This window comes from Apis mellifera, linkage group LG6 (genome assembly GCF_003254395.2).
Source record: "Apis mellifera strain DH4 linkage group LG6, Amel_HAv3.1, whole genome shotgun sequence".
NCBI classification, from domain to species: Eukaryota; Metazoa; Arthropoda; class Insecta; order Hymenoptera; family Apidae; genus Apis; species Apis mellifera.
This window is the reverse complement of record NC_037643.1, coordinates 16587185-16599378: the sequence shown is the minus strand read 5'-3', so window position 1 is coordinate 16599378 and position 12194 is coordinate 16587185. Positions and strand designations below refer to the sequence as shown.

Here is a 12194-nt window from a genome sequence, read left to right as displayed (position 1 = left end):
AATTTTTAAAATAAAAAAGAAGAGTTAAAAAAGTAAGAATTTTAATTCATGAATAAATTATTGCAAATATTTTTTTTTCTATATAAATAATTTAAATAAATGTAAGTTAAAATAACCCTAAATAAAAGAAATCTTAAATATATAAAAACTTATGTAAATTTGAAAAGAATATATTTTATATTGCAGATTATCGTACATATTTTCTTGTTTTAATTTGTTTTTAGAAATATTTCGTAATCGTATGTAAAAGTGAATATTTCTTAAAACATAACCTAAATATGTGGCATTTGATATAAGTATAATAAAAGTAACATAAAAATCAGTGACCTCATTATCACGTAATGGAGTATTGTCAATAACAATGCAGTGTTTTTTTATGATAGTTATATAAATATTTCAATCCATTTTTCCTGTATAATATTTGCAACCTATGTTAACGATTTAAAAATGGTATTTCATATTGAGACTGAAAAAGATTATGAATTTTTGTTAAAAAGTTTAATTGCCGGTGGTGAGTTATTTATTATATATTTTATATTTTTATGTTTAATAATTCTTTCTTATTATTATTTAATTATTATATGATTAAAATTAAATATTGAATTAAAATATTTATATTTTAATAGAACATTATATCTATATATAATTATTTATTAACATATTTATTAACATTTATTTTAATTATTTTATAATTTTTTTATATTCTTAACAATATTTATATTATTAATATTTCAATATTTTTATTATTAAGAAAAAATAATTTTTTTTTAAATTATCACATATATTGTTACATATTTATAATATTATCTTAATAATAATTAAAAATTTTACTATTAATAATAAATATTTCATAGGAGTAGCTGGAATGTGTTCAAAAACAACAGTGGCTCCATTAGATAGGATAAAAATATTATTACAAGCACACAATAAATATTATAAGCATTTAGGTAAAAAAAAATAAAAAAATTTTAAACTTATATATATATAATATTTTTATATATATAAATTTAAACATTTAATTATTTTAGGAGTTCTTTCTGGATTAAGAGAAGTTATTCAACGTGAACGATTTTTTGCTCTATATAAAGGAAATTTTGCTCAAATGATTAGAATTTTTCCATATGCTGCGACACAATTTACTACATTTGAATTATACAAAAAGGTAATTATTATTTAATCTATGATAATTTGTAATAAAACAATTAAAAAAATAATACCAATTTGTTCTGGGTAAAGTGGTTCCACAGAGCGAAGTAACCGTTATTAATATAAAGACATGCTCATAATTTAAAGGTGAGCCTTTACAATTTAGATTCACTTTTGTATTTATGTATGCAGATGCATACATAAACACACACAGACAGATATAAATAAGTTCATAAAAATATATTTGATAATTTAAATTTATGAATATAAAATAGATATATAGTTTTGAATGGGGAAATATAAATAAGTTTTGCTAAAAAAAAATAAATAAATGGGTAAGATTAAAAAAAAAATTAAATTATCTTTAATTTTTATCAGTATTTAGGAGGTTTATTTGGAAAACATACACATATAGATAAATTTCTGGCTGGATCTGCAGCTGGTGTTACTGCAGTTACATTAACATATCCACTTGACATCATCAGAGCCAGACTTGCTTTTCAAGTTGCTGGAGAACATATTTATATAGGGATTGTACATGCGGGTATTACAATTTTTAAAAATGTAAGTTGTATTATATTCTAGCTTATATTCTATTAAATATTAATTGACTGTAATCTATTGATATTATTAATTTATAATGTTTTTTAAAGGTAGTAATAAAGTTGAGTGTTTTTAAACTTCATATATTTTTTTACAATAAATAAAAAAAATTAAATAAATTATTAATATATCATTATATTATCGCAATATTCGCTTTTGAGACATATTTTGAATGTTAATTTTTAAAATATAAAATATTTTGTTAATATTGTTCAAAATTTTAGGAAGGTGGTATTCGAGCATTGTACAGAGGATTTTGGCCAACTATTTTTGGCATGATTCCATATGCAGGATTTTCATTTTATTCATTTGAGAAACTAAAATATTTTTGCATGAAATATGCATCAAATTATTTTTGCGAAAATTGTGATAGAAATACTGGTATGATCAATTTTACATTTTTCTAAATTAAAAATAAATTAAAATTATTAATAATAATATGATTTTAAAAAACATAAATATAAAAAATATATAATATATTAATATAATATAATATAATTCTTAAAATCTTATATTAATATAATATAATAATTTAAATTTAATTAATATATGATTTAATAATAATGATTTATAATATTTTAATCAATACAATAATCATTTTTTTTAATTATAACATGTAATCAAATTCTTCTTAATTTATAATTAAATTCTCAAATTTTTATATGCATTTTTGTATGCAATTGATAAACAATTTATCAAATAAAATTAAATTTTATAGTTTTGATTTATATAACTATTTTTAATATTCATTATTCATTAAAATTTATTAAAATTCAATTATTTATATACTTACAGGTGGTTTAGTTTTAACTATACCAGCAAGATTATTATGTGGAGGTATTGCAGGTGCTGTTGCTCAAAGTTTTTCTTATCCATTAGATGTGACTAGAAGGCATATGCAATTAGGTATAATGCATCATGCTAATCATAAATATAGGTAAATTTATTAGTTTACAAAAAAATTCTATTAAAGTTACGAAATTTAATTTATTATTTAATTTACAATTTCTTTTTAGTTCTAGCATGTTACAGACTATAAAAATGATATACAAAGAAAATGGTATTATAAAAGGTCTATATCGTGGAATGAGCATTAATTATTTACGAGCAATTCCTATGGTATCAGTTAGTTTTACAACATATGAAATTATGAAACAAATACTACAATTAGACACAGGAATAAAATTGTAATTTATTTAACAAAAATATATATATATTTTATGTTCCATTTTTATATTTTAATATATAATTAGAAAAATTAGCATTAATACTTTTGTACAATTGTTGAAATATAAATATCATTTTATCTTATAATATAAAAATAATACTTCAAACATAACTTATGATTACTAAATTATATTATGTTATTAAACATTTATACAAATTATAACAAATAAGTCACATAGAAGTTAAACCGATTAATTGTATAAAGTATTATTTGGTTTTTATGAAAAATTAAATATTAATTATATATTTTTAATATATTTAATTTTTTAATAAATATATATATATATATAAATATATATATATATTTTTAATATATTTAATTTTTTAATAAATATATATATATATAAATATATATATATATTTTTTAATAAATATATATATATAAATATATATATATATTTTTTAATAAATATATATATATATTATATAATAAATATAATTATAAAATTTATATAATTTTAAAATAAAATATTTTTTAAAAAATAGATTTGATCAATTTGGCTTCTAATAGCTTAAAGAAAATATGTAGCTTATAAAAAATATTATATAAGCAATAATAGTCATCAATGAAACAAAATTTTTTATAAAAAAATTTAGCTCCGAATACTATAAACATATATAAATACTATAAAAATATTTAATTATTATAGTTTATAGTGACAAGATTGTTTATAAACATTCCATATATAAATATAATAATATAATATGAGAATATAAAATAAAAAAATATATTTTTAAAATTCTTTTACAAAAGCAAATTATTTTATTAATATAAAAAAGAAATATTTTCTTTTTATATATTATAATTAAAATACTTATGAATTTTTTTATGTTTTTGATTTTCAAATAATCTTTTTGATATAAAAATTATATTATATTATACTTCTTTTTATATAAAATATATTGAAATATTAATATATTTAAGAATCAAAGATACATTATAAAATAATTTTTGAAAATAATAACAAGTTAAGATTTAATTTAAAATTTATTATATTTATTGTATTGTACATAATTGTGTTAAATAATAATATTAATAATTATATTCAAAAAAATATATGTAAAAATAATTATAATGAAAATATTGTAATTTTAAATTTAAAAATGATTTATAAATAAATTATCATTTTTTAAAAATTATGTTTCTAATTTAAATATTTTATATAAAATTTTTTAATTAAAAGCAGAAATAATGCAAATTCATGAAAAATATAATATAATATAAAAAATATAACAATATAAATATAATATAAAAAATATAAAATATTTTCAAATTAATAGTAGTAACATACTTATATAATTAAAGTGAGAATAATATTTTTCTAATTCTTTATTTATTTATATTCTATAATCTTATCAAACTTTTTTATTCTTATCTTGTATTTATATAAAGAAGATTAATACATAGAATGTATATTAGTGGTTTTTATATTGTACTAATTATATATTGCAAGTATATGAATATTCGATATAGTGCCGACATCATGACATTTCAATATTAATTCTATATTAATTTATTAATAAATTATTCGCGATTATATTATATATATTTTTATATATATTTTTTCATATATAATATTATTTATTCAATATTATTTATAATTATTTATGTATGTGTAATAATTATAAAAAAAATTTATAAACAAATTTTGTTTTTAATAACTTTGCCATTCGTATATAATTTGTAATCAGTTCCATTAAAATTTACAAACATTATATAAACTATCTTCAATTAAGCAAGATCATGAATTATATTAGAATTATATTAGATATCAAAAAAAATTAATTGAAGTCATTATTATTTCTAATAATTCGTAAATCTAATATACAAAGAATAATATTAATGAAAATTTTTTTTATTTAATTGATATAGACTTTTTATTTTTCTCATTTTGTTTTTATATATTATGTATATATATTATTTTATTCCATTATATTATATATATATATCCATTCCATTATATATATATATATTAAGATGATAAGTGAAGATAAAACAGTAAATACTTATTTGCTGTTCTTGAATTTTTTTTGTTACTATCATTTATTTTTATCTAAATCCATAAACATTCTTATAAATAAATTCTTACAAAAGTATGAGAATGGAAACAAAATCAAATCAATAATTAATATATTTTTTGCAAGAAAAACTTAAAATTTTTATAATGACGGCACACAAATTTTAGAAAAAAATATAATATGTAATTATATAATATAATGAAGAAAATACTTATTTTTTAAATAAAAATGTATTTTAAAAAATTTTTATTGAATAAATGAAAATTAGAAAAATGCTAATAATTATCTTTTAATATTACATTTTGATGTTATATGACAATTTTAATATGATTTTATAATAATAATAGTAATATAAAAACATAAAAACATAAAACTTATCGATTCTAAATCTTTAAAATTAAATTCTAATCAAATAAAAAATTAAAAATTACTCATAAATATAGATAAATATAATAATATATTGTATAGCAATATAATAATATTCTGCCAGTATTTTTAATATTTTGTTTTCTATAAAGATTATTAAGGTTATGAAATTTGTATCTATTAATTAATCATATATTTACAATTTTCCACTTTAAGAATAATTGAATGAAATTAATATTTAAATATATAATTTTATTTAAATATAATTGATATATTTAAATAATGTAACTTATTACTTTTTATAAGAAGTAATAGTAAATAATAATTTATAATTATTCATTGAATAAATTTTATTGCATTGAATTAAAAATGAAATTGAAAATTATCAAATCATAATCAAATTTATTGTAAATAAATTATTTTGAGTAATATTTTGCAATCAACAATATTATTTATATTATTCAAGGTTAATGTTGAACTCAAATTATTTGAAATAATTTTATTATAAGATAATTATAAAAGTACTATAATTCATGGAATCATAATAAAGTTTTTTTAAAATTGAAAATTTTATCATTTGAGATACCATTTGAATATATTAATTATATTTTATATAATTTCTCAAAATAATAATTTTAATATAAATGTTTCAGAATGTATAGCAATTTGTTATATTTTAAATAATATCTTATTATTTATAAAATATTTGAAATGTTTTTAATTAGTACACTATGCATAATAAATAATTTTGCTCATTAATTGTTTAATTTCAAGTGTTTATTTTTTAATTAACTGTTTTGTAATAAATATTTTTTTTGTACATATTTTTAAAATATCACTAGGTTATGTAATTTATAAATGATGATATTAATCATAAAAATTCATCTATTTCTATAAAAACTTATTTTAAAGTTTTCATATGTTAAAATACATATGTAAATAATTATTTATTTTACTAGTCTTAAGACTAATAATTAGTTTTGCTTATCATATTAATCTTATATTACAGTAATTCAATGTGTAAAAATGATATAAGACTTTCTAAATATGATAATATTTCTTTATTTTTCTAGCTTCTGTTTATAATAAGACGACATAATATCAGTTCAAGGCATACTGTTTACCTTACTTCAGCAAGCTGTTTTGAAATTTATAACTTAATATTTTTAAAATACACAAAATCTAAAATAGAGACATACTGAAAGTTAAAAACCAATTTGCACACACATAACTCACAATTGTTTGAAACATTTTTGTAATCAATATAATGATATACATATTGTGAAAGATATTAGATCAAATTGATATATACAATGTAGTCAGTATATGATATATAATAATTATATACACTTATAAACTGATTGTATTACTTTGAATTTATGTACATAAAAAATAAGTTTGAAGCATTTTAAGTTTTAATTTGAATTTATGCATGTGCATTGGTGATTTATCAATTAGCTTTTAATAAAAGCATATTCTTTTTTAGAATTATTACTATTTTAATCTGTGATCACTTTGTAAAAATATGCATAAGTACATAAAATATTAACATTTAATATTAAAATTAAGGAAAAACAGAAAAAATCTAATGTTTACAATCAAAAGAAAATGTTTGATTTAATGTTACATTATTCAAAATAGAACTTAAAAAATAAAAAAATAATGAAAATATTAAATCTTTAAAAACTAACAACAAATATTATTGTGATACTGAAATTTATCTCTTTTATAAAGAAGATAATAAATAGAGCAAATACAAAATTATCTATACAAGCTCTAAGATCTATTGACTTTTCTAAAAAACATTTAATTCATTTGCTTTTGTTATAATACTATAATTTCTTTTTCTATGAAGGAAATTTTATCTTTATTTTTTTTATAATTCGGAAAATATGTATAAGATATAATGTATAAAACAAAAATGAAAAAATGCTTAACTCTGCATCATGCAGAAAAAATTGCTGTATCCATAATGTTACGGTTCATGTGCTATTTTCTTTTACATTTACAGTCTTAGTAAATTGCTATAATGTGCATCTATACATTTTTCACCTTTTTTTTTTACTTTATTGCTACTACTGTATCGTTTCATTATGCATATGTTCAAATTACATGCTTATTTCTATAAAATTATGTATTCTGTGAATACATTCAATGCTTATGTATACAATGCTTGTGTATTGACGAGTATGAATGATTTGACACAACACAGTAAATTCATTTAACTTGCATTACACATGTTTATTTACCAGAAGCATCATTTTATACTATTAATTAGTAAAAAAGTTGTCGGTAGGTTCACAAGCAATTAACTTTCAATTTAATGATTGTGAATTCGTTCAGTATAAAGTATGTGTTTCACTTAGAAAGTTTTAACAGGATTGATGCAAAAGTCTTTTTTATTCTTAAATTATAAAACTTAAGATGATCATATAGATTTATATTTAATATAAACATTTAAAAACTGCATTTATGCAAATAAGTTTGAAAAATAAAAGGAATAATAGCATAAGTGAAATAAAATAAATGCTACAGAATAAACATAAATGATGAGTTTGCATTAAATTATATTTTTGTAGGATAATTATAAAAATAGGACTTGCACAAAATTATTTTGATCTATTTAATAAAACATCATTATTATAAACAAAAATATCGATTACTATGATTCTGATGAATTATTATGTGTAATGCTATATTACAATCATTAATAAAATTCACTAAAGAATTTATTAAATTGTTCATATGGCACAATTTGTATATGCCGAATTTACTGTTGCATCAACCCTTTTTATATTCCTCTCAAGTGGAACATTTTATGCTCCATTCATTCTAATAATTATGTGACACTCTCTTAAATATAAACTATTATCATTTTGGTATATTTTTTGAAACCTTAAGCAACATTATTTCTATTCAGTACACGCAACAAAGAATTTTGCTCGTATAAACAGTTTTTCAATAAGTTAATATTTGTTAAGGTTTCAAAACGATACCATGCAGTTTTTTCTACTTATTATGTTCATTTTTTTTTGTTTTGTTTCTTGATAATAAAAATACAAGCAATACAATGAAATAGAACTTAATGCGATACGTGAATTTTAATTGGTACGTGTGTACATTATTGTTTGTTTTCTTCTATTTGTATACAATTAATGTTGTGTCTACATGTATGGTGTGGGACACACGCGAAATACTCAGTTGTGTGTTCCTTTCTCAACAAGACACCACAAAGTGAGTCATGATATAATACTTGAGACTATAATATAATGTGTAAGGATAGCTGCAACCTTACACTTTTATTGATGTTCTATCATAAATTATGTTTAGTGGCATTGCTATAAAGCCTGATTTCCATACCCCTACCTTAATAGATAACTCAGGGATTTGACTCTTTACAAGAAATAGTCTGGTGTCCGCCTAGTAACATGTGGTTCGCCGCGTCTTGGAGCTGGGTCAAATTGAAGGCTAAAAAAAAAAAAAAAAAAAAAAGAAGAAGAAAATAAAAAAAATAAAAAAATAAAAAATTACATAAAAATGAGTAAATAAAAAAAAGTTATAATATAAATTTATATTATAATTATATTATATTATAAAAAATTTATATTATAATTTTTTTTTATTTATCATCTTACTCTTACATAAAATATATATAAAATTGTTGCACTTACAATGAATATTTTAAAGCATCATCTAATTCCATGATTGCAGCTTGATTTCCACAACGATAGCAATAATTAGGTGCTGAGAAGATGGTTACAACATTGCGGTCATGACACCTATAATAATAAAATATGTATATATATAAAAAAAGCTTTATCCATAATATTTAATAATATTTAACAAATTATATTAAATAAATAATTCTAATAAATATACCAATTATAACCCTCCATAACTAATTGATGTGCTCGTGATACTAATGTTAAGCCATTAGAATGATTAAAAGTTTCTGAAATATCCTGTCCAAAAGTATATCCTGCTCCACGAGGAGAAATACCCCACCCTCCTCTATCATCTGGATCTGACCACAAAAGATCACACATAGGACCCTAAAATAATATAAATAATATATATATATATATATATATACTTCAAATTTAAAAAACAATTACAAACACAAACCTCATGTGGTACTTCTTGGAGACGATCTAGAGCACGTATATGATCTAAAGTATCAATCGAAGGTGATAAACCACCATGTAAACAAAATATTTGACCATCTACTAATGCAGTCAATGGTAAATAATCAAATAAGTCCGTGAAGAACTTCCATACATTAGCATTGCCATATTTACGCAAACATTCATCATAAAATCCATATACCTGTGTAATTTGTCTTGATTCATGATTACCTCTTAAAATAGTTATTCTTTCTCTATATCTGACCTATGAAAATAAAATTTTATTAATTGATACAAAAATATAAGAAATATAATATATTTTATGTATACAAAAACAATCTTATTTGTACATTATATTTATATATAATATTTATTCAAAACAGTACCTTGAGTGCAACAAGCAAGGTAACAGTTTCAACAGAATAATAGCCACGGTCTACATAGTCACCCATAAAAAGATAATTTGTATCTGGAGATTTGCCTCCTATTCTAAACAGTTCCATTAAATCATGAAACTGTCCATGTACATCTCCACATACTGTTACAGGACATTTTACTTCTTGTACATTAGATTCTTTAGCTAAGATTTCTTTTGCCTATAAAGTTAAATTAATTATCATATTATTTATAATTATTGATTAAAAATTTTTTCTTTAATATTATGCTTTAATATTTAATTAGATAATTTAAAAATATAAAATGATTTAATTACCAATCAAATATTTTCAATATTATAATAATAATAATATGCATATAATTAATGGTATATTGAATATTTTTATAATAAATAATAAAAAAATTATTTTAAGAAAATAATTTTTTAATAAAGATTCAATTAATATAAATATTATTAATAAATATATTAATTTAAAATAAATTAATAATAACATTAATTGATACAACTTACGTGAAAGGTAGTAAAAATATTTTCACAAACAGCACTGATATGATAATATAATAGATTAGATAGTATAATAGATTAAAATATGATATTATAAATATATATCTTATTTTTCTTCAATTGCAAAACATTTTTACTTATTTATTATAATAAATTAAATAAATTTATAATTATCGGTAAAATATCATTTATATTTTAAAAAATGTTATAATTATTTTAATTTTGTATAAATAATAAATATTTACAAATAGATAAATAATAAATATTTGTTGCTTACGATAAATATATATATTGGATTTTAAATTTTAATTATAAAATATTATAATTTATTTATTATTATTAAATATTTTTTAAAAATTATTTATGTGCAAATATCACATACAAACACTTTAAAGAAAAAAAGTAATTGTATAAAATTACTTTAATATAATATCACAAATATTTCGGATATTCAAGCATAAAAATTGAAAAGTATTTTATGTGTCAAAAAAATTTTATGTAAAAAGTAAAAATAAAATTGTCTATTAATTTCGCAAGTTTGCACATTATGAACAAGTAGCTGTAGAAATCTTGTCGAATCTCTCCGAACACGGTGTTTTTTATAGCGTCCGATTATGATAAAAAAAAAAACCTATTGAAACTGAATTTAGCAAAATTGCAAAACATGAAATATCGATAGTTCCTTTTTATACATACATATAATATATTCAAATATATTATAATGAAATTTGTACATGTCAAATTATGCTCGGTGGTTCAGTGAAGTACAAATAAACGAACATAAAACAGCATAATGCAATTAATTGCGAGACAAACAGAAAATATCTTGATAAAGAAGATTCACAAAAAAATTGATAGTGATGATTTTTAATGAATGAAGTACCTTCTCGCACAGTGATTTTACTTGGCTTTCTGTTAGTTGTTGGCAGTTATTTAATTGTTCTATCCATTGGTCGAGTTCTTTCAACGACGCCTTTTCCTCCATCGTACAAATCTACGCGTGAAGTCTACGGATAGCCCGCACTCTTAGCACATGTAATAAAAGTAAAGTGAGTCCGTCTCGTAAACTAAATCATTCGGTTTTACTGGAAAAGCTTTTTAACACAAATATCCCGATCCAGCACACACTCACAAAATGGCCGATTGCGAGTACTGATGGTGACGTCACACTCAATTCATGCGTGCTTCACTAGCTATAACCTGGATTACCATATTGGCCAATCACATTTGGCATTTATTTATTTGAACCAATCGCATGTCGATTTTACTCTTGTCACACGTACTATTGTACAACCATGATTGCATCGTTTTAACGACAATGATTACGTTTCTCTTGGAAACATCAGTCTTATAGTAATGTACAAACATTAGATAAAATTCAATAGAAATAAAAGAAAATATTTTAATATAAAATATATAATGAGATTTTCAAGTTTTATTACAAATTTAATATCACATTTTACATCCGATCGTTTATATTATTATATTATTATATATAAAAAATTGTTGAATTTGATCGATATAATAATTAACAACAAAATCTTAAATTAAAAAAAATAAATTAAAAATTAAGTTATATTATAAATATTAGTTAATATTTATTAATAGTAGTTACTAAACAAAATAATAATTTTCAAAATACATCAATTATATTAACTTGAACTTAGCTGCTGATCAAAAAAAAAAATAATGGATCAAAATGATTAGTTTCGGAACATATACTATTGTCTCAATTTTTTGTTTTTTAAAAAAATTAATTTTATAAATTCTTGTTTAATAATAATCTCAAGTAATTTTGTGCTTTAGTT

At 19.4% G+C, this 12194-nt stretch overlaps 2 protein-coding genes across 2 annotated transcripts; one reads left to right on the top strand and one right to left on the bottom strand.

Moving 5' to 3' along the window:
• The first annotated feature begins 224 nt into the window (after positions 1–224).
• LOC551811 (graves disease carrier protein homolog) lies at positions 225–3078 on the top strand. Its single transcript, XM_624196.6, has 7 exons — positions 225–511; positions 855–947; positions 1029–1162; positions 1525–1710; positions 1974–2130; positions 2545–2686; positions 2766–3078. The coding sequence occupies exons 1-7, from the start codon at positions 448–450 to the stop codon at positions 2938–2940; spliced, it is 951 nt and encodes a 316-aa protein (XP_624199.2). The 5' UTR covers positions 225–447; the 3' UTR covers positions 2941–3078.
• A 4275-nt stretch (positions 3079–7353) lies between these two features.
• Positions 7354–11711, bottom strand: LOC550710 (serine/threonine-protein phosphatase 2A catalytic subunit alpha isoform). Its single transcript, XM_623102.6, has 6 exons — positions 11270–11711; positions 9872–10081; positions 9487–9750; positions 9241–9413; positions 9033–9140; positions 7354–8829 (listed from the first exon to the last, which is right to left on the bottom strand). The coding sequence occupies exons 1-6, from the start codon at positions 11369–11371 to the stop codon at positions 8757–8759; spliced, it is 930 nt and encodes a 309-aa protein (XP_623105.1). The 5' UTR covers positions 11372–11711; the 3' UTR covers positions 7354–8756.
• Between the last annotated feature and the right edge of the window lie 483 nt (positions 11712–12194).

What these genes read in the sequence shown, in the direction of transcription:
- LOC550710 (XM_623102.6), bottom strand. Translation starts at nt 11,371, where the DNA reads ATGGAGGAAAAGGCGTCGTTGAAAGAACTCGACCAATGGATAGAACAA. An exon ending in CCTTGCTTGTTGCACTCAAG is followed by an intron (nt 9,751 to 9,871) that starts GTACTGTTTTGA and finishes TTATTTTCATAG; the next exon opens with GTCAGATATAGAGAAAGAAT. An exon ending in GTTATGGAGGGTTATAATTG is followed by an intron (nt 9,141 to 9,240) that starts GTATATTTATTA and finishes TTATTATTATAG; the next exon opens with GTGTCATGACCGCAATGTTG.
- LOC551811 (XM_624196.6), top strand. Translation starts at nt 448, where the DNA reads ATGGTATTTCATATTGAGACTGAAAAAGATTATGAATTTTTGTTAAAA. An exon ending in GTATTACAATTTTTAAAAAT is followed by an intron (nt 1,711 to 1,973) that starts GTAAGTTGTATT and finishes TCAAAATTTTAG; the next exon opens with GAAGGTGGTATTCGAGCATT. An exon ending in AAATTGTGATAGAAATACTG is followed by an intron (nt 2,131 to 2,544) that starts GTATGATCAATT and finishes ATATACTTACAG; the next exon opens with GTGGTTTAGTTTTAACTATA.